The sequence below is a fragment of the Hydractinia symbiolongicarpus genome, chromosome 8 (assembly GCF_029227915.1).
Source record: "Hydractinia symbiolongicarpus strain clone_291-10 chromosome 8, HSymV2.1, whole genome shotgun sequence".
In the NCBI taxonomy this organism is placed as follows: Eukaryota; Metazoa; Cnidaria; class Hydrozoa; order Anthoathecata; family Hydractiniidae; genus Hydractinia; species Hydractinia symbiolongicarpus.
In genome coordinates, this window is record NC_079882.1 from 19284813 (window position 1) to 19310369 (window position 25557).

The 25557-nt window shown below is 33.7% G+C and overlaps 4 protein-coding genes across 5 annotated transcripts; 2 read left to right on the forward strand and 2 right to left on the reverse strand.

The window, feature by feature from the left end:
- Positions 1-167: 167 nt before the first annotated feature.
- LOC130653882 (activating signal cointegrator 1 complex subunit 2-like) lies at positions 168-6598 on the forward strand. The gene is made up of 12 exons (XM_057456381.1): positions 168-314; positions 546-710; positions 1124-1182; positions 1258-1366; positions 1965-2128; positions 3622-3864; positions 4259-4420; positions 4748-4819; positions 4900-5041; positions 5307-5674; positions 5947-6037; positions 6255-6598. The coding sequence occupies exons 1-12, from the start codon at positions 291-293 to the stop codon at positions 6522-6524; spliced, it is 1869 nt and encodes a 622-aa protein (XP_057312364.1). The 5' UTR covers positions 168-290; the 3' UTR covers positions 6525-6598.
- A 3010-nt stretch (positions 6599-9608) lies between these two features.
- Positions 9609-10898, reverse strand: LOC130654896 (uncharacterized). The gene has a single exon (XM_057457547.1). The coding sequence runs from the start codon at positions 10545-10547 to the stop codon at positions 9903-9905; it is 645 nt and encodes a 214-aa protein (XP_057313530.1). The 5' UTR covers positions 10548-10898; the 3' UTR covers positions 9609-9902.
- A 5374-nt stretch (positions 10899-16272) lies between these two features.
- Positions 16273-18332, forward strand: LOC130654988 (dickkopf-related protein 3-like). The gene is made up of 4 exons (XM_057457689.1): positions 16273-16592; positions 16895-17090; positions 17440-17653; positions 17823-18332. The coding sequence occupies exons 1-4, from the start codon at positions 16461-16463 to the stop codon at positions 17875-17877; spliced, it is 597 nt and encodes a 198-aa protein (XP_057313672.1). The 5' UTR covers positions 16273-16460; the 3' UTR covers positions 17878-18332.
- A 374-nt stretch (positions 18333-18706) lies between these two features.
- Positions 18707-24022, reverse strand: LOC130654987 (gastric triacylglycerol lipase-like). Of its 2 annotated transcripts, none has more exons than XM_057457687.1 (9): positions 23640-24022; positions 22204-22325; positions 21874-22088; positions 20910-21002; positions 20507-20604; positions 20289-20434; positions 19982-20212; positions 19500-19568; positions 18707-19421 (listed from the first exon to the last, which is right to left on the reverse strand). In XM_057457687.1, the coding sequence occupies exons 1-9, from the start codon at positions 23680-23682 to the stop codon at positions 19185-19187; spliced, it is 1254 nt and encodes a 417-aa protein (XP_057313670.1). In that variant the 5' UTR covers positions 23683-24022; the 3' UTR covers positions 18707-19184. The 2 variants fall into 2 exon arrangements, with proteins under 2 accessions (XP_057313670.1, XP_057313671.1); XM_057457688.1 differs by having other exon boundaries at positions 18709-19421; positions 23644-24012.
- Positions 24023-25557: the final 1535 nt, after the last annotated feature.

Here is a 25557-nt window from a genome sequence, read left to right on the forward strand (position 1 = left end):
AATTTGAAAGAAATTGATACGACGGAAGTTAAAAAACTGGAGAAAACACGCTTTCGTCTCTAACAAACTCTCATAAAAACACGATTTTTACCTCTTTTTTTCTGATATTGTGAAATGATGAAGAGCCGTAGGAACGCATGTACAATTAAATTATCGTAAAGGTGTATTCATTGAAACCCTAACAATGCTTTTGTGTGCAAAATGGACTAAAAATAACTTTTGTTCACCTAGCATCCTCATCTTTTTTCTTTCATAGTATTTTTAGTGATATATAGTTTCAAAATTTTTTAATGATGAGTTTGTCATCCAAATTGGTAAGAATTTTTATTTTTATATGCTTTATTTTATTTATATAATCTTTGATGCATGTATGGCTACACAAACATCTTACATTTATTAACCCACATGCACTAAGAAATTTATAGAAAATCACAAACACATTTTTGCAAGTTCCTCTCCACCAAACTAATTTTGCTGAATTTTATAAATTTGATAATTGATTTTGATATTCCACATTGCTATTTATTTAAAAAAATATTTTTTAGGATCCTCTAAATGTGGAGTCACGACATTTCTTGTCATTCTCCTTTCCACCAAATGCCCAATTAGAGGACAAAAGTGCTTTAAGTGAATGGATGGAACGGATGGTTTTTCTGTATGAAGATCTGAAATGGCTTTTGTCACTACCAGTTGATTTTTTCTGGAACCAGGTTTGTCAACTTCAATCCATTATTAAGTAAAAAATATGTTAGTTTTGTGTATTATTGATTATCCATTATTGAAAACCGATATACAGATCACAAATGACATCGATAGGAAAAATTCAAGAGAAAATGCATCCCATTAGTTAATGTTCATTTACCGTGATAGTATCTTAACATTGATAAAGTTTGGATTCATCATAGCAGAACCAGAATTACTGGTTGAAGAAATTTCAGAATTTACTATTCCTTGTTTAGTATGACTTCATAATTTATGTAGCATAATTACATCAGAAAATATGAAACTTTAAAAAAAAGAGTTATTTTCAGGTTACAGTTGTTTCTTGTTAAACAACTTTTGAGATTCCCAAAATGCTTTTTCACATTTAAACTGACAAGCACCCTTCATTATTTTGTTTTAGGTGACATTTGATACATCCTGGCATGTTTGTTTGGATTCGTTTCTATTTAATTCACCAAGGTATATATACTAGGCACCTCATTTTAGGTGTTGCTTGTTGGACTATCTTTTACTTTTAATTAAATCCATTTTTAGGAGTTATGATTTGAAAAATGTCTTAGAAAGTTGCAAAACAGCATTGATACGCATCAGTAAACTATTCCTGCTTGCGATTAAGAGAATGAGTTTATACAACGAAGATCCTGTATGTATTAAGTTATTTTAATTTTATTATTATTTTTTTTTTGTTTATTCTCTCTTTTTTGGTTTTTTATTATTGAAGTGTTTTATAAAGATCTGAGATCTTTGTCATTTACTTAGATTAGAATGACTTAACTAGTCACTTAAAATGTAGCTACTATCATGAGTTCAATCTGTGTTACTGCATGTATTGAATTGGTATTCACAAGGGTACTTTTTATGAATTGAAAAATATGGATGTTAGTTAAAAGAAATAGTGGGTGAAATCAGCCTTCATGAAAATTAGATAGTTAAAAAAATGATTTTTGATACACACCTTTTTATAATCAGCTGAGTTGCTAATGGTTGATACTGAAAAATTAGCCTAAACCTAAGCAGCTGCTTAGCAACTGGCTACAGGTTTAAAATTTGGAGAGCTAATCTACAATAACAATATTAAACAAGTAACAAGAAAAAATGTTGTAAAATTTAAATGTAATGATTAGCAACTTCTTTCCCAGGAGGGTGAAATCGAAAGTTTGTCCGTAGGCTGAAATTCAAAAATGGAGTTGCTTGTAAAATGCGTGTACATAATGAGCTTGTCTGTGTTTCACTCTGTTTAGATGTTATGCTTCTCTCAAGAAGAGTTTGCAGATATTATTTATGAGAACTACTTGTTTGATGCAGCTAAACTGTTGGACATTTGCAGTATATTTTACAGGCCAGGAAGCACCGTTGGTGGTGTAGTGAAAGAAATCATCCATAATATCTTTACAGCACAACCAAAGTATGCAAACTTTGCATTACTTTAGGAAAACTACCAAAAATCCTTATATGTTTTTTTAATTAAAACATTACTACATATCTTGAAAACTATAAAAATATAATTTTTTATACCATATTTTTTTGTGTCCATATTTTGTGCCCCAAAATTGATAATTACATTAACGGTCAACCATTATCAAACAAAAGCCAACTTGGTTTGTACATATCTTGTTAATTTGTGACGTCACACGGCAAACATAGCTTAACAGGATTTGTAAGAGAATGGATGAAGATTCAGTTACTTCTTCAGTTTCTCAGAGTGATTTAAATTCATCACAAAGTTCGAGGGACAAAGAATAAGCTAAATTCGATAGTAGAAAAACATCCTTCTAAAAAATAATTTCCAAGAATTTGACATGTGAAAAAAGATAAAGAATAAATAAAAACTTTAACACTGTTTTTGTTTTGCTTTTCTCTCACAAAATCACTTCCAGTACACTTCATTGTGAACTGTTGTTTTCGAAACTAGGAAATTACAGCATCAGTTGTCTTTCAAGATGTTTTAATACAAAAAAATAACACAAGAAAAAATTTCATAATAAATTTGAATACACACAATACTTATATTTTTCAAGTGATAAATTTATGTCCAAAACTATATTTATGACAACGAAACATTATTTTATTCTGCAAAAGATATTTATTTCAAAACATGATGAATAAAATATTACTTTCAGACAATCACAGAAAGCACAGTTTTTCCCATTTAGCATTCCTTCGCTTTATTCATTCAGAATGCGTTTGTTTACATCCCCTATGGAATTACATCACACAAGTAAGTAATTTGCTAAACAAAAAGGCCTCATCGACACTGTCATGGCGGCAACTGTAGTACTACTGTGACTGTAAATATTTTAAGAACCAAAGCTCACAAATATAAAAAAAAATTACACAGTTTTATGTTTGTACTTTATTTAAGAATGTGATATCAGTGACCTCAAATAGCTTTTGTTTTGATTAAATCAAATCTAAATGTTTAAAATAGATTTATTCTAAATGTACAGGAAAGTTAAAAACGAACCAGAAAACAGGTAAAATGCCTGTCTTTGTCTAAAAAATGTAGAATTTGAGTTTGAGAAAACAAAGCAAATTCACAAACAATAATTCTGCATTCTTTTTTTACACATTTATTCCTTACCTTAAAGTAGCAATTACTTATTTAAACACTTGGTCACAACTGATGTTGTTGAAGTACTGTGTGTGTGCTGTACCTTAAAGTACAAAATACATAAGCTTTGATTGACTAAATTTTATTAACTGTAAAAAGTTAAAGCTTTTTTTAGCACAGGCGCGACTGGTCATAATAAATAAATAAATAGAAAACATCGATTTATGCACCGTGTTTTATTTCGATTTCCTTGACTTGGTACTAAATAGCATTATTGAAAACCAAAGGAAGTGCCACTGAAACTCACCAAGTTCACTAATTATACTGTCGTTGTTTTTATCTGTTAGGTACTTTGACGATATAAACAATGCGGTGGAGAGCATGATCTTCACTGTCAGTAATATTGAAGACAAACTAAAGATCTGTGAGAGTTTAAACGCGAGCAAACATTTAAAAGGCAATTCAGTAAACGGAAGAGAAGCACAAGATATGATGTTGTTTAGTTTCGACATGGTAAACACGTTCTTATCCTTATTACGTGTTCTACCCAGTGTTTCCCAAGTTATGTTCAAAGTTAAAGTTGTGGAAAGGTACATAAAACGAGTTTCTTGTAAGCAATTGTTTTTAAAGCTAGTGTGTTTATCTTTTAGTTTTGTGCTTGCATGATTGTGGATAAAACGTTTGACAACCCCTATCTTTTACATCAATTTTAACTATGTTAAATTATTGTCAAAATATACATGCAATTGACATTGTTGCATAAACCACAGTTTTTGATTTAAATCCGGACTAGACTCTGAGGAAAAACATAACATTGTCTCCTTTACCCCCAGGCAAAACCCATATATCCCCCCCTCAAAAACTGCAATCCCTCAGACTTTAATTATGACCAAATTTACTCCTGCCTCCCAGCAGACTTGAGAGGGAGAAAACTATGAATATGTCCAAAACTGTTTAATTCGTTCATTTGTACTTTTCTTGTAGGCTTGTGACGACCTGTGAAAATATTCTACCATGTCTTTTGAATTTGATACAAGTTAACAGGAAGAAGTATAAATACATTCTGAGCGAAATTGAAAAATCCGTTACTACACTAATCGACACTATCATTGAAGAAGGATATGTTCAAAATCTTCAAAATAAAAGGTAGCTTGACATAACTGTTGATGTTTTCGTGTAGTATGAATTTTGTAACCTGCCAATTTCGTTTACATCGTTTACAATGTAGCAACGTAAATATTTTCTTGGTATCTACTATCCAGAATATTAAAGTTTGAAATAGTGTAAATAACTATTTAGCTCCACAATAGACTTAAGATGGATTATCATTCGGCTTTGTTATATGAGCTTAGTCGGTCATTTATAACTTTGATACCATATAAAGTTGAAAGTGTATTATTGAAAACAATATAATCACGGTTATTTTGTTTCATGTATATCAATTATTCATCTCGGTTCTGTTTTTTTCTGTAGTACAGATGTCACTACTGAGGATTTGACAACTGCGTTTATCAGCATGATGGATACGATAGCTCAGTATCCGAAGTAAGTTAACTACCCTACCATGGAATATTTTATATTATTATTCGTAATTTACATGTTTCGTTTTTTATTTTATTTTATAGTTTTTTAGTGTGTTATTGCAAGTTAGGAAAGATATCAAATATATTTGAGATGATCGAAGAAGTTGGTTGTATCGATATGTCTAGTCTTAAGTATGTTCGTGGTATGATATCAAGTTCTGTGTCTGAAAGCGATTCAAGTTCTGTAAGTTGCTGTTTTTGCGCTTTGGTGTATGCAGCGTTTTAGTATTTATCGCCAAACTCCATAAAAGCAAAATGCATTATTCTGTCTATCAAATTCTTGTGTAAAAAGTTTGGCATTCGAACAAGGAAGCAGTATAATAGTTTGAGATAGAGTACTTAAAGGTTCGAGTTAACATGTGATGTTCAATTCGAGAACGCGTTAACTGAAATGTTATTGCCCATAATAAGGTAATGCACTTTCATAATAAGGTAATGTACTGTTTTAGATTCTGCATCAGTTGCGAGTACTTCTTCCAATGAAAGGAGAAGAATATCTAAGCAAGTGCGTGGAAAAATACGGACCCAATGTTGACGTCATCGTCAACAATGTACTGGAGGGTAACATGCCCGAAGAGAAAAAAACGGAAGTTAGCACAAAGAAGCAGATCAGCGTACCAAACAAAGATGTGCTGGAAGACAAGGAACATGTTGCGTTGTTGAAGTCGCAGCTGTTGACACCACTCGACGACGACAGCACTGATGAAGACGGATACAATGTTTACGATGACGAGTATGATGATACGTATGATTCACAAAATGTCGCCGCTGCAGATGCTGACTCGGCAGATGAATTGAAAGACTTGACGTCCAGAAGGTGAGTAGTAAGCCAAATAGAAGCAAATCAGTTGGTAGTGCGTTCGTCTTATGATCACAAGGCAATGCGGTATTTCTCCTTGAACGACTACGAACAGTTTTATATGACAAAAGAACAATTCTGTGGGGAAAGTAGCCGACAGATGAAGAACTTGAGAATGTTACTCGCCGTACTTTTCCTTTTTTCTTCTTTATCACAACACAAATCGTCATTCTAATTATTTTAAATACACCTTTTTTCAACCCACAATTTAATTCACTTTTTTACGTTAGAAAGTTTACCATCCCTGCAGCGCTACGACAGATTGGCGATGTTTCAAGTGAGTCTGAAGAAGAAGAAGAAGAAAAAGGGGGTAGTGAGGAAGTATGTATTTTTTTTGCTTGTTTTAGCAAACGTTTAATGAAAGATGAATAAAAATCTCCGAAAAAGACCTTCATCATTCAACAGATATCTGTGTTCATGGTTAACACATGTTAAAAATTTCCCGCCAAAAAACATTGAGACAGCTTTGCTTCTGTGTTATGTTGTTCTGTTAAAAGTTTTTCGCCGTCAGTTGCAGTTGTTAAATTTTTGTTTTTAGCTAAAAAACAAGAGAGAAGTTTCTGAAAATGGCCAGAGACAAGGGAATGCAAATTATCGCGGTGGATACAGAGGAAATAGAGGGCGTACCCGGGGACATGTCGGAAATTCCGGTGGTAACAGAGGTGGTGGAAACAGGGGCGGTGGAAACAGGGGTGCATCTAATAATGACCAAGGAAGTGACCGCGGCCGTGGTCGTGGTAGAGGCAACAAGCACAATCGAAGAAGACTTGCTGATAAGAAAAAATCTAAAGGAATGATGCCGTTTTAAAACCTTTATAAATTTGTAATGATTATTAATTTTGTTTATATATTAAATTTCAATATATCTTTTGGTTCTGGTAATTGTTGTTTTTGTTTTTAAGTTTATGTAAACCAAGTTTACAGGTAGCAACCAAGAAAAAGTAAGATAACTAAGTGAGATTACAACACATCACAACCCATTTAAATGAATCATTATACTAAAAGTTGTAGCATTAAATGCCTAAAGTTGTTGTTAAAAGCTCAGAATTACAGAACACTATCCTTTTCTTTTTTTCCGAAAACTTTTAATACTGGTTTGAGAACATTCTGGCCACTATTTGACATTTATTTCACTTTTCCTGTTAGTAAGGTGGCCTACAACATATCTTCTTGTTTTTCCGTATACTAAGGGATAATTATTAGAAAAAATCGAAAATATTCCACATATCGGCGAGTGAAAAATTTCGTTCTTGTTTCAGGTAATATTTTTCTTTAAAATGCACGTATATTAGAATGATCTGCAGTAAAGTATTTGAACAGGCAAGGCAAATACACAATATAATCCGTGCAAAAAGCGAGCAAAAAATAAATAAAGAGAAAGATAAACAATCGAAAATGAAGTGTTGTTCGATTTTTTTTCTATATAAACATCTATTATATTTTTTTGTTCTCCGCTGGCACGTGCCTTCTCTTTAGTTAATTAAACTTGGGACTTCCTTTTTTTCATACAAACGAAGTTTATATACTGTCGTTGCGTAAAACATTTTTGGTGAATTGTTTACATGAAGGCGTAGCGTGAAGAGAACTCGCGCCACAAATAAACTGTGTGAAACTGACAGTTGTGTTATTTTAAAACATGGAGCCTTCAGATCTGTGAAAATGAATACACGTTTTCTTTTCTACAAGAAACCAAATACAGACTATAGTTGTCAAGGTTTAGTTTTTATAAAATTTATTTTACAATAGCAAAGGTTTCCTTATTTTCTTGATTGTTTTAAATTTTATAACATTTTGAGGAGAAGGAGTGGGTGGACTTAAGGCAAAGCTTCGAACATCTCTACAATGCTACAGTAAAACTAAAGTTTTACATATTATATAGTTGGCGAATATTTAATTCTCCTGATGAAAAAAGTAATATGCAGATCATTTTGAAAAACCATTTTAATCGGATTTCTGCCATTACAAGTATAGGAATTTGTATGATAAACCCTTTCTCACATTCAAATTTCAATGAAATATTAAATTACCAAATCCGGTGTAGCATTTACGCCGTTGCTGCGTGATTACACAGTACACCAAGACTGCATTCCGGTAAAAAGAAGTCTTCGAGCTCGAGCGACCTCTTTAAATCTGTACTTTTGTATGGGGGGTTGACGTTAACAGCAAAGATTTAAGCTAAAATCGAAATATTTGCGTTAGTGTCTAACCTCTCAGGTGTCACGCATTTTAGTTTACCTGGCTAGCCTCGATTTATTTTGTTTATTATCGTGACTCTAGCTTGCGAGTTAACTTGCCACAAACAAAACTTGGACACGAAATACCGAAATATGGTACTTATAATAAATACCAGTGCTCAGAAGATGTTCATATGTCTATGGATGCGTAATTAATTACAAAAGTTAATTTACTGGAAGAGATGCCAACTAAAGGATGGTTAGGCTTCCATTGGCACGCTGACATGTTACTGAACTTGTGGTAGTAAGATAAAAGGCACAAAAACATTTGGCACGTGTGACCGCGGTAGAACAACAGATTAAGTAAACGCTTAAAAATGTAAAAATTTTGTTTGCACATCTGTGTTTGAATTCTTCTAAAATAAAGTTATTTTATTTGAAAATTTTTCAAAATATATTGAAAAGAAAAGTTTAATAATTATTCTTCTTTTCTTTACACATTCCCCAAAAAAGACAATGTGAGTCATTTTGCAACCTAAACCGAACGAGTAACCAAACTCGAATAGTGTGTACTTATCGTTTGCTTCTTGTATTTGCGTGTTATTTTTGACACATTTTAAAAACGCAATCGAAATTTTCGTTATTTGCTAACGTCTAGAGAATTAACCCAATCAAATAATTTAATAGACTTTCTTGTTTTGTTCTCTACATTTAATTTGTCACGCATGAAGTAAATCGAACCCCATCCCCCTCCAACTAATTGCCTGTTTTGACGAAATTGATCTATTGGAAACTCCTGGCTCAGATTACCCCCTTTCTATATTCATGAAAATCCCCCTTGTAAAGTTCAAAAGCACTACAATTTAAGAATATCTTGGAAATGGACCTAAATATTTTGGGATCCATTAGGCCCTAACACAATGTTCTTTAATGCAGATGCTTAGCTGAAATTCAGGGTTAGCAACACGGTTTTCGACGTGAACAGATGCGAATGCAAAATTAGATTTCAGACCCTTTTTCAGACCCAAAGAAGCTCTTCCTACTCCTGGATGTCATAGGGAATGTTATGGTAAAACGCTTCACAAGAATAATTTGTTTTAATGCAAATACATAGAAATGATCTTAATCGAGTGTTTTTTTCTAGTGAGCTCCAGGCTACAAGAAAATGTCAAATTATTGATCTTACTGAAAAAATATAATCTGTCTTGTTAACCTTTTAAAGTAAAAAAAACAAGGATATTTTCCTAGGCCCTGAATTTATAATAATAAAAAAGTACTCAAATTCATGCAGATAATAATTATATGTTAAAAAGTAAACTTATGATATCCCTCAAACACTGGACTTTACTTTGATTTCTCGAGCAAAATTTTTTTGCTCTTGGAATACCATTTTAGCTGCCATCCAGTTTGGCAGACTTTCAATCTTTTCATACCTTTGCTATTTTCCCAGATATGTTCCATGAAGATCAGGCTTAAATAAAATATTCAGAACCTTTTTTAAAGTTTTGCCAAGGATTTTAGCAGAACACTGACCTGGACTTATTTACGAAAAAAAGGGATATTTAGCCAATCCCAAATATATCAACGACCGGAAAAATAAAATAAAACAACGTAATTAGCAGTAATTAGTGAGAACAGCGATGGGTAATTTAAAGAGATGGAATCCTTTTACATCGTTTTGCAAACGAGGGAAGGAGAGAGTACAAGAAAAAGATAACTGCAATTAAAGTAGTTATAATAATGAAAAAATATTTGATGTTTTTCTCTATACACACGTGAAAATTTTTGAACTTATTTACATAGTGGTGAAAATATGACAAAAAATGGTGAATGCAGAAATGCTCCACATTACAATACTACTAACAGAAAAATAAAAATTAATCTAAAACTGTCAATAACTTGTATATTTTGAATACTTCAATTCAGTTTATTATCAAAATCTCAGTTCGCATGTGAACCTCCACCACGAGATTATAAAAAAAATTTTCCTTTTTGTCGTTTAAGTTTCTTTATCATGACTGGTGGCCTTCGTGCGTGACAATAATTTCTTCATGTTTATATACAGAATCTTTTTTCATAAAATGTTTGGTGTCACTCTCATGTTCTGTGCTTTCAATGTTTTCTTTTTTTCCTTCGTCTTCACATTGATCTTTGAGTAATGTCTCTAACAAGCGGATGTATTCTATCGCCCCTCTCAAGGTTTCTACCTTAGACAAACGTTTCTCTGTTGGTTTAAGAGGAAGATGGTCTCGTAAACGTGCATAGCCTTCGTTCACATTCCGCACGCGCATTCTTTCGCGTTCGTTTCGTTTACGTATAAATCCAGGTTCTCCTAAGTAGTCGTGTAAATATGGGTAGGGTAGCACGTTATAGCTAGATTCGTAGTTTGATGGATAAAGACTTGTAACCCATTGGTCGATAAAATGCTGCTGTAGCTGTCTGTTTTCGTACTCACAGTATGGAGATAAGACATCTACACTAACGGTGCCACTTTGAGGTACGTATTCGTACACATCGTATGCAATAGGTGAGAAGGCACTGGTCTCTGAATAGTGAAAACCGCTCGTCATTTTCTCAACTTTCTGTGATTTTACACTGCGTTCAGTTATACAGTTTGTTGCACCAATGGAGCTTGTCTTGTTTTGCCCAAAGCGCATTTCGAGATTTAATAGTCGCAGAAAAAAGACTGGAACCAAGTTCAAGAAGAAAATTCTTTCTTTCTTTTCGTTCTTTGTTTTTTTAAAGTTTTGATATTTTCAAATGTAAACAAATGTACACAAAAAAACCAGGTTTGCTCAGCTAGTTAAATCTTTTTCACAAAATGCTTAATGATTGTGTTTTTACATTGCACAACTGTTCTGTTGCTATGCTAAAATACTTGAAGGTATATCATTTTCTCTTTTCGTCTACTTAGCTCTTTCCACATATGTTATCAACGATGCGAACGCGTTGTTGTAAGCTTTGATATCGATATTAAGGTTTCGTAAAATCTTAAATTTCTTTATCATCGCAAGAATTGAAAAACCAGAGTACTCTTTGGTAACCTAATTGTAAAGGAGGAGAGCACCAAATGTAATGAATTTCTACCACCCATTTTATAAACCCACTCACACCTAATTAAAAAAACTGAGAAGAATTTTTGCTAGAATTAGGTACACAAGTAACACAAAAAAAAGTCGAATAAATCAAAGCATATGAGGGCTAATGACATGATTTCGGACAAATTTATTCCAAACAAAACACCAATACTTGTTCAGAGACTCTTTCTGTATAATTTCTCTAAAATAAGAAATCTGATAGATGCTTAGTGCTTAGTCGAAATCTGCAAATGATATTAATGACCATGATAATAAAAAATCGTACCGTCAAATATAAGTATGCTGTCAATTACTTTTGTCTTTATTTTCTTTACTATTTTAATAAAAATGATGACTCAAAAACATTTTGAAATTTAAGAAAATCAATTAAAGAAATAAGGCATTAAAAATTTCGGACAATTAGTTAGGCACATTATTTATCCGAGAATAAAAACGTCCGCTCGAAGGTAATCCAAATTTCGGATTTTCTTAACCATTTGATTATAATGTCAATCTCGTCCCTATGACAAATCAGTTTTTTTTTATACATTTGAACAGCTTCCGAATATAAAAAACCTAGGTCCAGGTTGTGATGTGTTGTGCACAACGTCGATCGATTCGACCACATTCGTCTGAGTGGCATGCAGATATTTGGCGCATAAAATATCGGCGTTTATTACTTTACGCTAAATTAGTTTTTTAATTAATATAACTTGTTAAACTTTTTTGAGTATAAACACTTTCGAGAAAAAAGGTCGTATTGATAAAGTTTTCCCCACATTTTTTAAATCATGAGATTGCGTATCTGTGTAGTTGGTACTGTACAATTTGGCACACCACTTAAATCAGTGAGTTATTTTTATAACATATTATTTACATTATGAACATTCGCTTTATTATGATTCCATCTCTGCAAGGAAAATGTCCGTTCTTTAGCTAGTAATTAAAATTACGATTGGCATAAAGTGGAAAATACTACACAACAAATTCTATTGTTGTAAACAAATAGGGCTGGTAAATGATCTTTGGAATTAACTCGTTGCGCCTAGTATTGCAAAGCGGAAGCTCATAATATAAATATAATATGTTATAAAAATAAATATTTAAAAGTGAGGCGTATTGCATGCACAATTTGTGTCAGCGCTCGCCGGATCCACAGACTGCGTTTAAGCAGGACTGTATTGGAAAATCTGTTGCTTTTTAAATTTGTCATATCCTTATCCAACCACATTTAGCTAAAAAAAATTATTTTTAATGACGATATCTTTAAAAGCAGGAAGTAAATTAAAACATGCGCGTGGCTAAGTTGCCATGGTAACTCCCTAATAGGATTTCAACATTTTTTTTGTATGTGAAGAGTTGCCAAAAGTAACAGAAATCATCAGGTTTTCGTCGTTTCGATGTGAATTTTATTTTCGCGAAATGTACCTCATTCGTTTTGCGAAAATTGAAATTAGATCAGACAGAGGCAAAATGCCCGCCCTAAATTTTCGTTGCTTTTTTCATGCTCCCAAGCATTAAAACTTTGTTTTAGGGTGCTTGCAAGGTAATATATGTTGCTTTTTGGGTTAGTATAAGTGCGCTGATCGAGGTAGACCAATTTTATGTACATGTGAAATTTCAAATTCACCCTATTTAAAAATACTTGTATCACTGGATAAAGGGAAATGACATTACATGTCAAATATGGGTACTTGTTTAAAAGATGTGCAGATGCAGCAAAATTTAACCTTTTCGCTATTCCTTAACGTGTACTATCTCCTGGGCTACGAAACGATTTAATAAGCTCAATCTCCGCAATTTCCGAAGAATCGCGTGTAATAAACAGACTACTCAAAAGGTTGAGGTGCAGGAAATGATACACACTCTAAAACCACATAGATTTCTAGACAACCTGTTTATGAATAGTTAATTTTTTATGCTAAATTTGATACTTTTTTATTTTTATTTTCTAAAAAAAGAAAAATTTTCCCTGCAGTATTCTTTTTGGCGGTAAAATAAGGATCAGTTATATTAAGACAGACGAATATCTACGATCTACGAGTGACTACGAGTAGGACTACGAGTAGGGCTACGAGTACTACGAGTACTACGAGTGACTACGAGTGGTACTAAGAGTGACTACGAGTGGGACTACAAATGAGATTACGAGTGTGACTACGAACAAGATTACGAGTGACTACGAGTGACTACGAGTGGTACTAAGAGTGACTACGAGTGGGACTACAAATGAGATTACGAGTGTGACTACGAGTGACTACAAATGAGATTACGAGTGTGACTACGAGTGACTACAAATGAGATTACGAGTGGGACTACGAGTGACTACGAACAAGATTACGAGTGACTACAAATAGGAATACGAATGGGACTACGAGTGGGACTACGAGTGACTACAAATGAGATTACAAATAGGACTACGAGTGACTACAAATGAGATTACGAGTGGGACTACGAGTGACTACAAATGAGATTACGAGTGGGACTACGAGTGACTACGAACAAGATTGCGAGTGACTACAAATAGGACTACGAGTGACTACAAATAGGAATACGAATGGGACTACGAGTGGGACTACGAGTTACTACGAATGGGACTACGAGTGACTACGAATAGAACTACGAATGACTACAAATGAGACTACGAGTGACTACAAATAGGACTACGAGTGACTACGAATGAGACTACGAGTGACTACGAGTGACAACGAGTCAGAATACGAATCACTACGACTGACTAAAAGTAGGAATGCGAGTTCCTGTGAGTCCTTGCTATGGTGCTATGCTGTTATGCTAAAACATCTGACAAGATTATTTGAAAACGCTTCTGTGATCTCACTCAAATAACACCTGTCTGTGAAAACAAGAAAAGTGAGTTAAATCAGAAGTGCGTTTGGATAGAGATTTTTGAAGTGATTATTAGTGGCTAATTATCCATTTAGCCGATCTATACGGTAAAATATAGACCGAGGTCATAACGTATGGACCAAACGCAGTGAGGTCTAAGCCGGAATAATAACGGATATATTCTGCGATACTGGTATGATAAACTGTGTGATGGGCGAGGAGTTTGAACAAAGTTTAGCCTCCCTGGTGAAAAAGTGAGACAACATTGAAAAGGGAAACACTAGGAATAATCCATCTAACATATTTTCGAAATACTTTAAAGAGCACAAAGCCGAGAAAATTACAAAATTCTTCCGTGAAAAAATATCATTTCAGGGGATTACTTTCAAAATTGCATCGAATAAACGCATTATATGTCCAAAGCTGAAATCGACGCAGATGAAAAATGGGCGCATAAAAAGGTTACAAAAAGTTTTTCGAAGATTTCCCATCACAGCCATAGCCAGATTTTGAAATAATACTGGAGAGGCAAATCAAAGCAAACATGGATATTTCACCTACTTCTGTTAAGAATTCAACAAGCAAGTGCTCAATCATTGTTCAAGTGAAGAAAAGCCTTCCAATAAACCGTGAAGCATTTTGCATATCGAACAATATAATACTGATACTGGTATAATACTGGCTTTATTTGAATACTTAGTAGAAGTGCGTAAAAAATAATACAAAATAAAACATCCTTGACAGATCACTAATATTAGCAATAATAGTATCATGAATTAATATATTCACCTCTACATTCTTGGTGCTTATAAGTCAAAATATATTGAATAACAAAAAAAACTCAAAAACAATTTCGTGATTACGACACTTCATCAACCGATGCCTGATCCTGAAATGTTTACTGTCGAGAAAGACATACTTCTATCGTTATGCCTGACTATCAAATTATTCGGATGCTGGTTATACTTATCGGCTAATACTGCTCCACAACCATAACATTTCGATACATCGCTCGACTTTTCAATAAAATAATACTTATAAGGACTCATACCAGAATGCTATTGCTGATCCATAGAACCAATAGAACTGAAGTTTGGTGGAGTATACAGATTGGCTATCATTGGTTGCGTTGGAGTAATTTTTAGTGAGAAAGTGGTGTTGGAAGTTGTGTGTTAATAGGAGCGAGTTGCGATACCTGTATAGTCGGTTGACAAGAAAAATGATGCTGTGATGGATGTTCAAAATCAGGACTACGTTTTGACGTCTTAAAACATTTTTCACAAATGATATCGCACACTTTTTCTTTTCTTGCTTCTTGCCGCAACTTTTTTCAGTTTCATACCTTTCTCTGACACCTTTCTTATGATATTGGTATAAGTAAATATTCACGTTGGCTTCCCAAGCCCTGCAAAGATGATGTTTTGAGTGGCACTTGAACCAACGACATCTCCGATGCTATCTACCTAGCACATGAAATAGACGAGGCGACATAAAACAAAGGCGAGGCGTATGTCTTCCTGGCGACATAAATTTCTACTAACACGTAGCAACGAGATATCACTGAATGATGCACAACAAGAGCTCAAGTGCCAAGCGACCAATAAAATTTTCCGTACTTGTTAAGCTTTTTACACCCGGGAGAGGCACTTGCCCAACGAAGCCCGGTTTCGAAATTAAGTCTATCCTAAGCCTAAATTATGGGAACAGCGGTTCATATCCGAGATATATTACTATAAGAAACCCTGCACATTAGCTTCCCAAGTGCTGCAAAAATGAGGGACCGAGTGCTCTACCGACTGCGCTATCGATCCGATTCAAACCCGTGCATTTTCCCATGGGCCACCGACTAGTAATCAATCGAGAAAAAACGAACGGCACAAACGCTCAACAAAAGAATGCAAACGACATCAGGATGATTTTTCTGAAGGAGATTAAAAAGTTTCATAAAAATTCCAGATTTCTTAGGAAGCTCATTTGACTGACAACCTGGACAATATGATTGCAGTCATACCATTCAACCCTTCGCAACATTCTGCTCTTTGGTGTTAGTTGAAGTCGGTTCCATTTATGATTTTTGATTGCAATAATGATGTTTATTTTCAAATCTACGACGCCATATTGTTTGTTTTGTACATAGACAGTCATCTTGGAAAAAATGCATAAAATGACAGACATGTTGTTTTTTTATGGTAGCAGAATATCTGCCAACATTGGAAAATAAACAGTCAAACTAAAACAGAGACTTCATTGTTTCGATTGCATATCTTTTTTAGGATTATTTCACTACTACTATAAGTAATAGGTCTTAGCAGCAGCGAAATAATATTTCAAATTGTTTATAATTTGTGTGCAGAGCATAAAGTTGTACCGTTGTGTATTAAGAGCTTTATGTTTGTATAAAAAACAATGAAACTCAGCGAAGCGAGTCTGACCATGAATTCAAATCATGCTGAATGAATAACACAGTTAATTAACTATTCATCTCTTCATTTCACTGAGAAGCATCGAGCCGTATACTTTTTACCATTTTTCGGCATTGATCGGCACTTTATTTCTACACTGAAAATAATAATAATACATGGTATATTTTTTGTTTATGGTGTGATTAAAATTTCATATAAAAAAGTTCAACACACACATACGAAAATGTACTACATTAAACTGTTGCTCCTTATGGGAGCAATGTTAGCTGCCAGTTCTGGAGCTAAACTTGGTGAAAGAGTTACCGTTCACAAATCTGATTCAACTGATGAGAATAGCAACGTCAAAGTGAAAAAGGTAACGCCTTAAAGATATTTTGTTGATTTTGTGAAACACCGTACATAAAATTAAATGTTTTATTCGCTAAAACAGTATAGGGGGTGTTAAATATCGATTCGGTACGTTTTCGTTGATAGTTGTGCGGACTATTGTTGACAGCATGAGGAAATTTCATTAGTTACATTTTACTTACGTCTGTTTATTAAACGCCACAATTGCTGCCAGTTCAAATAAGATTTAAAAGTTATACGTTCCATGAAAAAAAATGGCCTCCAAACTTAACAATTTACCTTTATGCATCAATGTTGATTTTTCTTCAGATGATAGCTCCTGGATATTACTCTCAAGAATGCAACGTACACAAGCCCTGTCCAGACGCCACAAAGTACTGCCACATGTTTTTATGTGTTGATTGCTTGAAAGAGAATGTCGCTTGCACACAAAATGGACAATGTTGTCCAGGAACGGAATGTACGTATGGAAGATGTAAAAAAGGAGCAGCCAAAGGCTCTGCAGGTGAGTAATTAGGAAGTAATTTTTTTAGTTTATTGACTTTTAATTACAATGTTCTTGTACATTAAACATGGTTTTCAATAAAATTCGTAATTGTTTTGTAACAGTTGTTGTGCGACTATTGTTGATATAAAAAAACTCGACATCATTTATTTTTCAATATCTTTTCCAATAAGGTCGTAACAAGGACTGCTTGACACTTATCTCAATGAAAACCGACATTTAACATTAACGTAATCAATTGATCCACAATTGACTGTTCATGCTTTTAAATTAAAGTTCCTGTAATATTATTTTGTATTTGAATACTCTTAACTGTTTGCCTTAATTTTCGACGCAAATGCATCTTTAGGGACATTCTGTGATCGTCAGAAGGATTGTCAGGGAGCTGATTTGTGTTGCGTTCGTGAACCAGCCATTAATCCAGTTATCAGTATTTGCAAACCAGCTTTAGATGAGCATGAAACATGTGGACCATACAATCAGTTCAGAACAGTTTATATCGGTGGTACTGTGCAGCCTGTCTGTGGACCATGCAAGCAAGGATTAGTCTGTAAGCAAGTCGGGTAAGGAGTTCATGTATTTTATTCTAGGAATCTTCACTATTTAGAACAGAGAAAATACAATGAGAGAATTTTTTGTTTTACTGTGTTCTGGAGACTCTAACGAATTTTCAGACTCCAACGATTCATTCGGTGACAACTGTTCTATACCCATTGTTATATTTACGTTTAGAATCTTCGGTGTCCATGAAATCTGCTTACCAACGGGAGGAAAAGGAAAGAAATAAACGACCAAAAAGAACTTTAAAAAGCAATGAGACTTTTTTTTAACCAATGGAAATATTTTCCAGACCGAATTTTTTATACTACCAGAAAAGAATTTCCATCCAAGACGACGAAGATATGTACATTAATTCACAGAAAACTTAATTCACGGTTATCTGTGTTCAATTCCTAAACTGCATCCATAATATCTATTTTAATATTTATAATAGCGACGAGAAGGAAAGAGCAAAGACAGAGATTAAGAAAGTTTAGACGGAATTCTTTTATTTTTATACTATCTTTTAATTTGGGTCTATAGTCCTAATTTTCAACGTTGCATGCACTTCTTTTATTCTCACATATTTTGTAATAATAACAACAACAACACCAACGCAATTTGATGCAGATACATTTCTTCATTTTGTTTACTGTAGTGTGTACGTAAATACTAAATATATTTTATGTAGAAACAACCAAATGTGGGAGTTCTTTATGATGTAACTTCATTGTGCCTGTAGCAGAATTTTGCTACTCACCATCGCAAGTTTAGTATTTAACTACATGCAAATTCTTATCAATTTATAAGTTTCTTCGTCTCTGCACTATTTTAAATCTGCATTGTCAAATTGATGAAAATACACAGGATTTTAGCTGGAAAATAAGAATTATTTATATTAATAAAAAATTAATCCCAACCTCGCCCAAAAACTTTCCTAGATTTACCACTAAGGATCTCATATGTTGACATTATAGCACACTACTTTTCGTTGAAAATTTCTTTCTGCTTTGAGTGCGATATCTCTACATTCTCATGTTCAAATAAAACACCTTTCAATATAAGCCAGTAAACAGCTGACTACACCCAAACGATCGACAAGAGGTACATGAAGAAAAAATAAGTTTGGTAGAGTTGCTACTATCTTTAAAGAAAATATCAAGAATTTGCCCCTCCGATATTACAAATGTTCAAAAATCTGATAATTATTATTTTATATTCTAGGTATCATAATCTTCCATATATATATATAAGAATACTAATTGTATAAAAATTTAGACACAAATATTTGTTAAAATATAAAATTATCCTCGTAGAACGAACAACAAGACATTTACGTATTAGTAAGAATACCTCATGGGTTCGCTTTGTTTTCTTACCTTTACAAAATTAATTCAAATTTAAATTAATGCAAATTTAATTCTTACTGTTGTGAGTACTGTCGATTACTTACTGTTGTGATTGCGTTTTGGAATTTAGATAAGTATAAAATATGTAAAACTTCGGCACAGAACATTTAACTCAAGTAAAGTAACAAACACCCACATTGCGATTTCAAACCGCATCATTCATCATTTTCACTATTTTACTATAAATCATTTCATGGGCTCGCATACCCCACACAAAATCTAAATGATTCCAACCCGGCAAATCTTGCGAGTAAACCAAATACGGGAGCTGTTGTTTCAGGTTATTATTAACATCATATGGGTCGGCTAGCCAATCATGGCTTCCCGAAAACATCACAACCGGTGTGTTCACAGAGCTAACATTATACTTCGGAACCACTGGCTAAAATTAAAAAGATTCTTATATCTTTAAATGTCAATGCTTTTTTAGAATCTATTTTTTATATAAAAATTACTTTACCTGGTGATAATGTTGAATATTCCCAACTTCTCCATAATCGTACATTTGAAACTTTCCAGTCCGTACCATCTGTAGTTAAAAACAAAAAACAACATATCATGAATGATTTCTTTATATCAGTCAAATTTATTGACATCCTTAATTTTTTCACTCAATCTCTTAACTTGTTTCATACCTAAATTTTCAGTTCCAGCTAATTTAAACAACACATTATCTGGCAAATTTAAAAATCGTCAGTAAAATTGAAAGAGAATAACAACGTCTGCAAATGCAAGTCGCATATATGAAAGATAGAAAAGTGTTTGTCTGTTGTAATGTCAACTTGCTAACACGTGTCGCTAATCATTGAGTATTGCAAAGTTAGCTGAAACAGCACTTTTTCGAGTTTTCATAAAACCCGAGAAACCAGATTTTAAATGCATTTTAAATGCCTCAACTGCGGATTTAAACAATAAAAAGTAGTGTAGTAAAAATTCCAAAACCTGAGCAAAATGGATGACATCCCTCACGGAAGTACCAGCTGGATATAAAGACAAGTACAAAGGTACACGAGTTTTATTTAAGTTCTTTGTATCAAAGCCACACATCAGGAATAAAATATTTCCGCATGTCTCTTCCATAATGCGGCCAGCACCACACACAGCCTCGCCAAGAAACTTGGTGACAGCACTGGATGGTAGGAACTCTTTTATCCCAAGTAGTTGAATCATGTACTAAAAAAAATATGATTGGCAAAGACTAATTCTTGGGACGTTTTGATGTGCAAGTGGATTGGTGCGTTTTTTTTACCTGTATCTCTGGCTCGATAGGTGATAGTACCTTCAAAGCACCTTTGATATGACCAACGGTTGTGACAGGTGCAAGTGAAAAAAATGTCTTAATCCTTCTGGCTAGGTTAACATTTCGACCGAACTCAATGAAGCCTATTGTAGTGCCTAAAATTAGCAGGAAAAAGTGATTAACGAAGAATGAAATAAAACCGTGTGCAGATTGTCGAATTTTCGTACCTTGAGAATGTCCAACGTAGTAAATTTGTTGGGCGCCAGTGACGTTAAGTACATAGTAAATAGATGCGGGTAAATCATACTTGGCCATTTCATCAAAACTAAAATATATACCAATTCATTTAATTTAAGTAATACTCTCTGCTCATCATGGTAGCTCTAGTGAAATAATCACACAAAGGTAGAGCCAGACTTGTTTTACTGAGTCCACTATGAAGATATAAACCAGCATTTTAAATTAGCAGGATTTGTGACAAATAACATTCTCCGTAAAGTTTAACAACGCTTACTTATAAAATGTACTATCTTTTCAGTATAAAGCGAGGCAAATACTATGGATAATGGATTACATGTAAAAATAGAATCTAGCCTTATCATTAACACTATAAACAAAAGGTAGTCTTGCCTAAATTCCCAGAATTGTTTATCTTTTGTTGTATATTTCAAATGTTTTTTGGAATATGTGTTCCCTCGGCTGTTACCTAACCATACGTCATACCTAAAAGAACGTCAAGAAAAATTAATAAACGATGCCAAAGAATCGTGGACTAGTTGGTTGGCGAGAGACGACTAAAATCTTATTACCAGCCAGTAAAGAATAAACTTTAGGCAACAAAGAAAACGAAGAATGTACTTTTTCATCGTTTCGTTATAATCAATGCGTTACTCCCCCGACAACTTTAATATATACATTTTATTTCGCTCTTAAATAAGGGGAAACACGTTCTTTTGAAGCTTTAAATTTGCCGTAATTTGTTCTAAAATGACGAGAAAACCACACAAAGTTTAAAAATCGCTGCATTTCGTTGCAGAATAACGAGAAAAAGAACCATGCTAAGCTTAAAAATTCGTCAACATATCAAAAGATATATGGAGGTTCTTTTTGTAGACACGAGGTCGTTACGCGATCTCGTTAAACTCGCACACATGCAAAGTTGCATTCAAACGGTACTGTAGGAGCTACCACATCTGTCAATCTTTATTTTTAATAAATTCAGACGAACTAAAATATAGCTAAATGCAATTAAGGTATAAATTCTTTGTGGAAAAAAAACGAGAAGTAAAAAAAAAAAATTATACCAGACACTGAATAATAAATATATATTACAGTTCCAGGACGATTAGCATTTTAAAAACAAAATGACAAGTTTTACTGTATAGTAATGTACATACATTACTTTTTTTAAATTTCAACGCTTTGTAAGATTATGGCAACCCGAAAACAAATTCTGCTGTGAAAATTATATTAATGATAATTCGCACGGCAGAAACAAAAGATGTCATAACTTCTTTCTTCTACCTTTCTCCATGTACTGATAAAAAAATCAATAAAAAACCATACTGCAGAGGCTTAGAATTTAAATTATTACCCAGCATCAGCCAGTATAAAGGCTAAGCTTTTATCTGGAGTATTCATAATCCAGGTGGCAGCTGAATCCAACAAGCCATGCTGAAGAAACACCGTTTGTCCTTTAAAATTATGTTTAAGACCAGGGAGAATTCTTTGCATTATTAAAACATATCCATCGGCTGTAATAACTTCATGTACTTCACATGGATAACCATAGTATCGAATAATTGAACTCTAAATAAAAAATAAAAAAAACATTTTGCACTTCTTTGTTTAACTTTATATATTATATAGTGTATATAATATAGACAAATTTTTAAATTTTATAAATTTTTTAACAAAACCTTACAACGTTCATTCGTTCTTCAGGAAAGTATCCTCTTTGTTTTACATTTTCACTTGTTGTTGTCAGCATTTGGATACAAAGCAATCCAAGTACAAAAAAGTGGTATGTGCTCAGCATTTCATACACTACAAAAAGTAAAAGAATGCATACTAATTACATAACTGAAGTTCTTACTTTCAGCCAAAGGGCTCTGGAAGTCAACTTCCTAGCCGGAATTTTAGCAAAATAAAAGGTGCAAAAAATTTTGACCTCATATTTTGAAGAATGTAAAAATTTACTACAAATTTCCAAATTTCAGTAGATTTCAGTGGAAATCTGTTCTCTATTTTTGTATTTAAACTCGCACATAAAAGAACTTATCATTGCAGAGTGCAGTTCTATTGCTGTAGATAGGACAAAAAATACAAAAAATATATAGAGAGTAATAGCTGAAAATATATATATACAAAGCATAAAATGAAGGTAGAACACATATATAATAATAAGCATCAACAAAGCCAAGGTAAAAACACATCTCTATATAATATTAATAAGTGTGAAAAAAATATATACATAGCATAGCTCACAACGTAAAATATGTGAAAGCATAGAGGTATATATTAGCATAGGAGGGAGGAGGACGAACTACTAGAACTGAAAAGGAAAACCATGAGGCAACTACAACTTAAATACTAGCAGGCTGCTGACCAATATATATGCTGCTGACCAGAAAAAGGCACATAGATAAATGGTAAACTTATTATGGGCAATATCAAACCAGAGTGGAAAGAAGATCTATGTGTGCATTTAAGCACTCATATATATATCTACAAGTCACATGAATCTTGCAGCAAAACCCTTTACCTGGCAAAGCATTAAATCTGCTCTAACCCATTCAAAAATAGGGTCCTGTTTGCAAACAGGACACCCTAATTTTAAAGGCCTGTTCCATTTCAGAACACTTTATCACAGTGTAAAACGACGATATAAGTTCTTTCCGGTTTTAAAGCAGGACGTCTTGAATACAAAACTTGTGATGACACGAAAAATTATATATAAATATATGTCTGTAAAAGTTGGTGGCACAAAGTTTTTTTATTGTATCAATATTTCTTCTTTTCAAACTGCCTTGAAGTAAGCAGGTATGTGACAAAATCCTGTTTGCAAACAGGACGTGCAGCTTGACGGGCATGGCATATTGCTGTCCTGTTTATGAATAGGTGGTGGACATCCTTTGGACATCTTTTGCTTTACTGACCAGTTTACAAATGTTCTGTCCTGTTTGCAAATACGCCAACCAAAGTATTTAAAATCGAGATGACAAACCAGACAGAACAGATCCACACACATGACATTGAAAAAAAATTATTATTACTTATTGATGGTAAAAACAAAAAAGTGAAGAGTTGTTTTCACAATCAATTTTTTCTTTTATAAATACCACATTAAGTTTGTCTCACCTACCATGTGCTCATCATAGACATCCCCCTTTGGCCATTCCATGATGCATTACAAGTTGGTATATAAATTAACCATGTGACCTATTTCTTGCTTTTTAGCCCCATCTGTATTCACTTTACTAGTCGCATTCAGATATTATTTTTCCTGCAGTTACACAGATTCTTGCTCCTAGTTTTGTTCCTCATAAATTTTACGAGGGCTAAAATTCACACAATTCTTACACAGCACTGATATTCTGATCAAAAAGATCAATACACATTGCAGTTAATGACCAGCTAGCTAATAGCTAATACTACTAACAAAAGCATCTCAAATTGTCTGAAAAAATATAGCTAGCTAGCTAGTTAACTGTAGCTAGTGAATGTATAATTCAAAAGGAGAATATAAAAAGTGGTAAAGAATCCTAAAAAGCTAGCTAGCTCTAACCAGCCAGCCAGATAGCCAGTTAGCCAGCAAGATGTAAGTTGAAGGTTGTAGGTTATTTTGCTCCGTTTGGTTTCAGGGTCGGGCAGGCTACCGAGGTGTGACATGCCAAGAGGGTGTTGATACAAGCAATAATATATATATTATTTAGTCGATTTATATGAAGAAATACATTTTTTACTGCATATATATATATTTTTTTATTATGAGAGTTTTGTGAACAATTTCTTAATACTAATTTTACAAAATTAACTAAACAGAAAAAAATACAAAATTTTCTTCCCCCCCGGTATGATCTTTACAGTCGTCGTAATTCTAGGAAGCCGAATCAGGGATCAATAAAAAAGTCCTACCCCCATCATAAGCCCCTTAACTTTCTGTTCAACCTGTTTTGACAAGCTGGTAAGATATTTATATTTATTTCACTTTGGCATATGTTTAGTCTTTCTCACATGTTTGTCAGCTTTATGTTCAATTATAATTTTTGTTTAGTTTAAACTTCCCCTCATGTACTTTGCATTTGTTAAACGTTATAAATACATCTGAATCTGGTTTAAAAAAGCTTCCATACAGAAGTTTACGTCTTTAGCCTGTATAACGTCCTTAGCGTATTTTGGACCAAAATGAATTGCGAGTTGTAGTCAGTGATGCTCAACTTCGATCCAACGAACTAGCTTACGAATCTGGTAGCTGACAACCTAGTCCCCAGAGCATCTTGTATCTTTTCTATGACGATGCGCCATTATGAAGTATGAATATCCGCAGAGTTATTAAATTGAGTTTGTAGCTAATGATGTAAGAGTAGAACCCACACTTCGAAATCCTCACACAGATACGTTTACACGGCCTTCGTTATTATTACATTTATCTGATTTAGCTGATAAGGAGCCAAATGACGCCTTGATGTAATGATACTTTTATGTCTCAAGCAATATTATGCCAACAATGAGTCAACAAATCCATTATTTTTAAAAAAGCCCCTATCTTTCAATTTATTTCTCTATATTGCGTCAGGTGTTCTGGCTAGGTGTGTGCGTGTTCTGAAGCAGCTAACTATGGCAGAAATGCCTGTAAAACACAGACCAGATTCGCTTCAAGATTTTAAATGTTACCAAGGCCCCGCAGTTTTCTTTACTTTTTACAAAACGTGTTACTTTTTTACTGTTTTATCGTTCACTTCTAATGCCGCCCTTTTTAAAAATCAAAATCATGCTACACTGCTACAAAAACTTTGCGGAACGTTGTCCTGGTACAAAAACTTCCTTTGCCTTCTTTGGAAGAAGTTCCGTATCTCTTTACATCTTTTTATGGTTTTTCCACTTGCTTCGGAGTTTTCCTTTCTTTGGCCGTACAGACTCTATAGGCAGTTGGACATGTTGTTTTTCAAGAAAAGATCCTATTGTAATCTCTTCTTTTGGCTGACAATATAGTTCATCAACCATATTCTGGTAGCGCTGCAAAACCATATGACATTTGATACTTGCGGGTATGGAA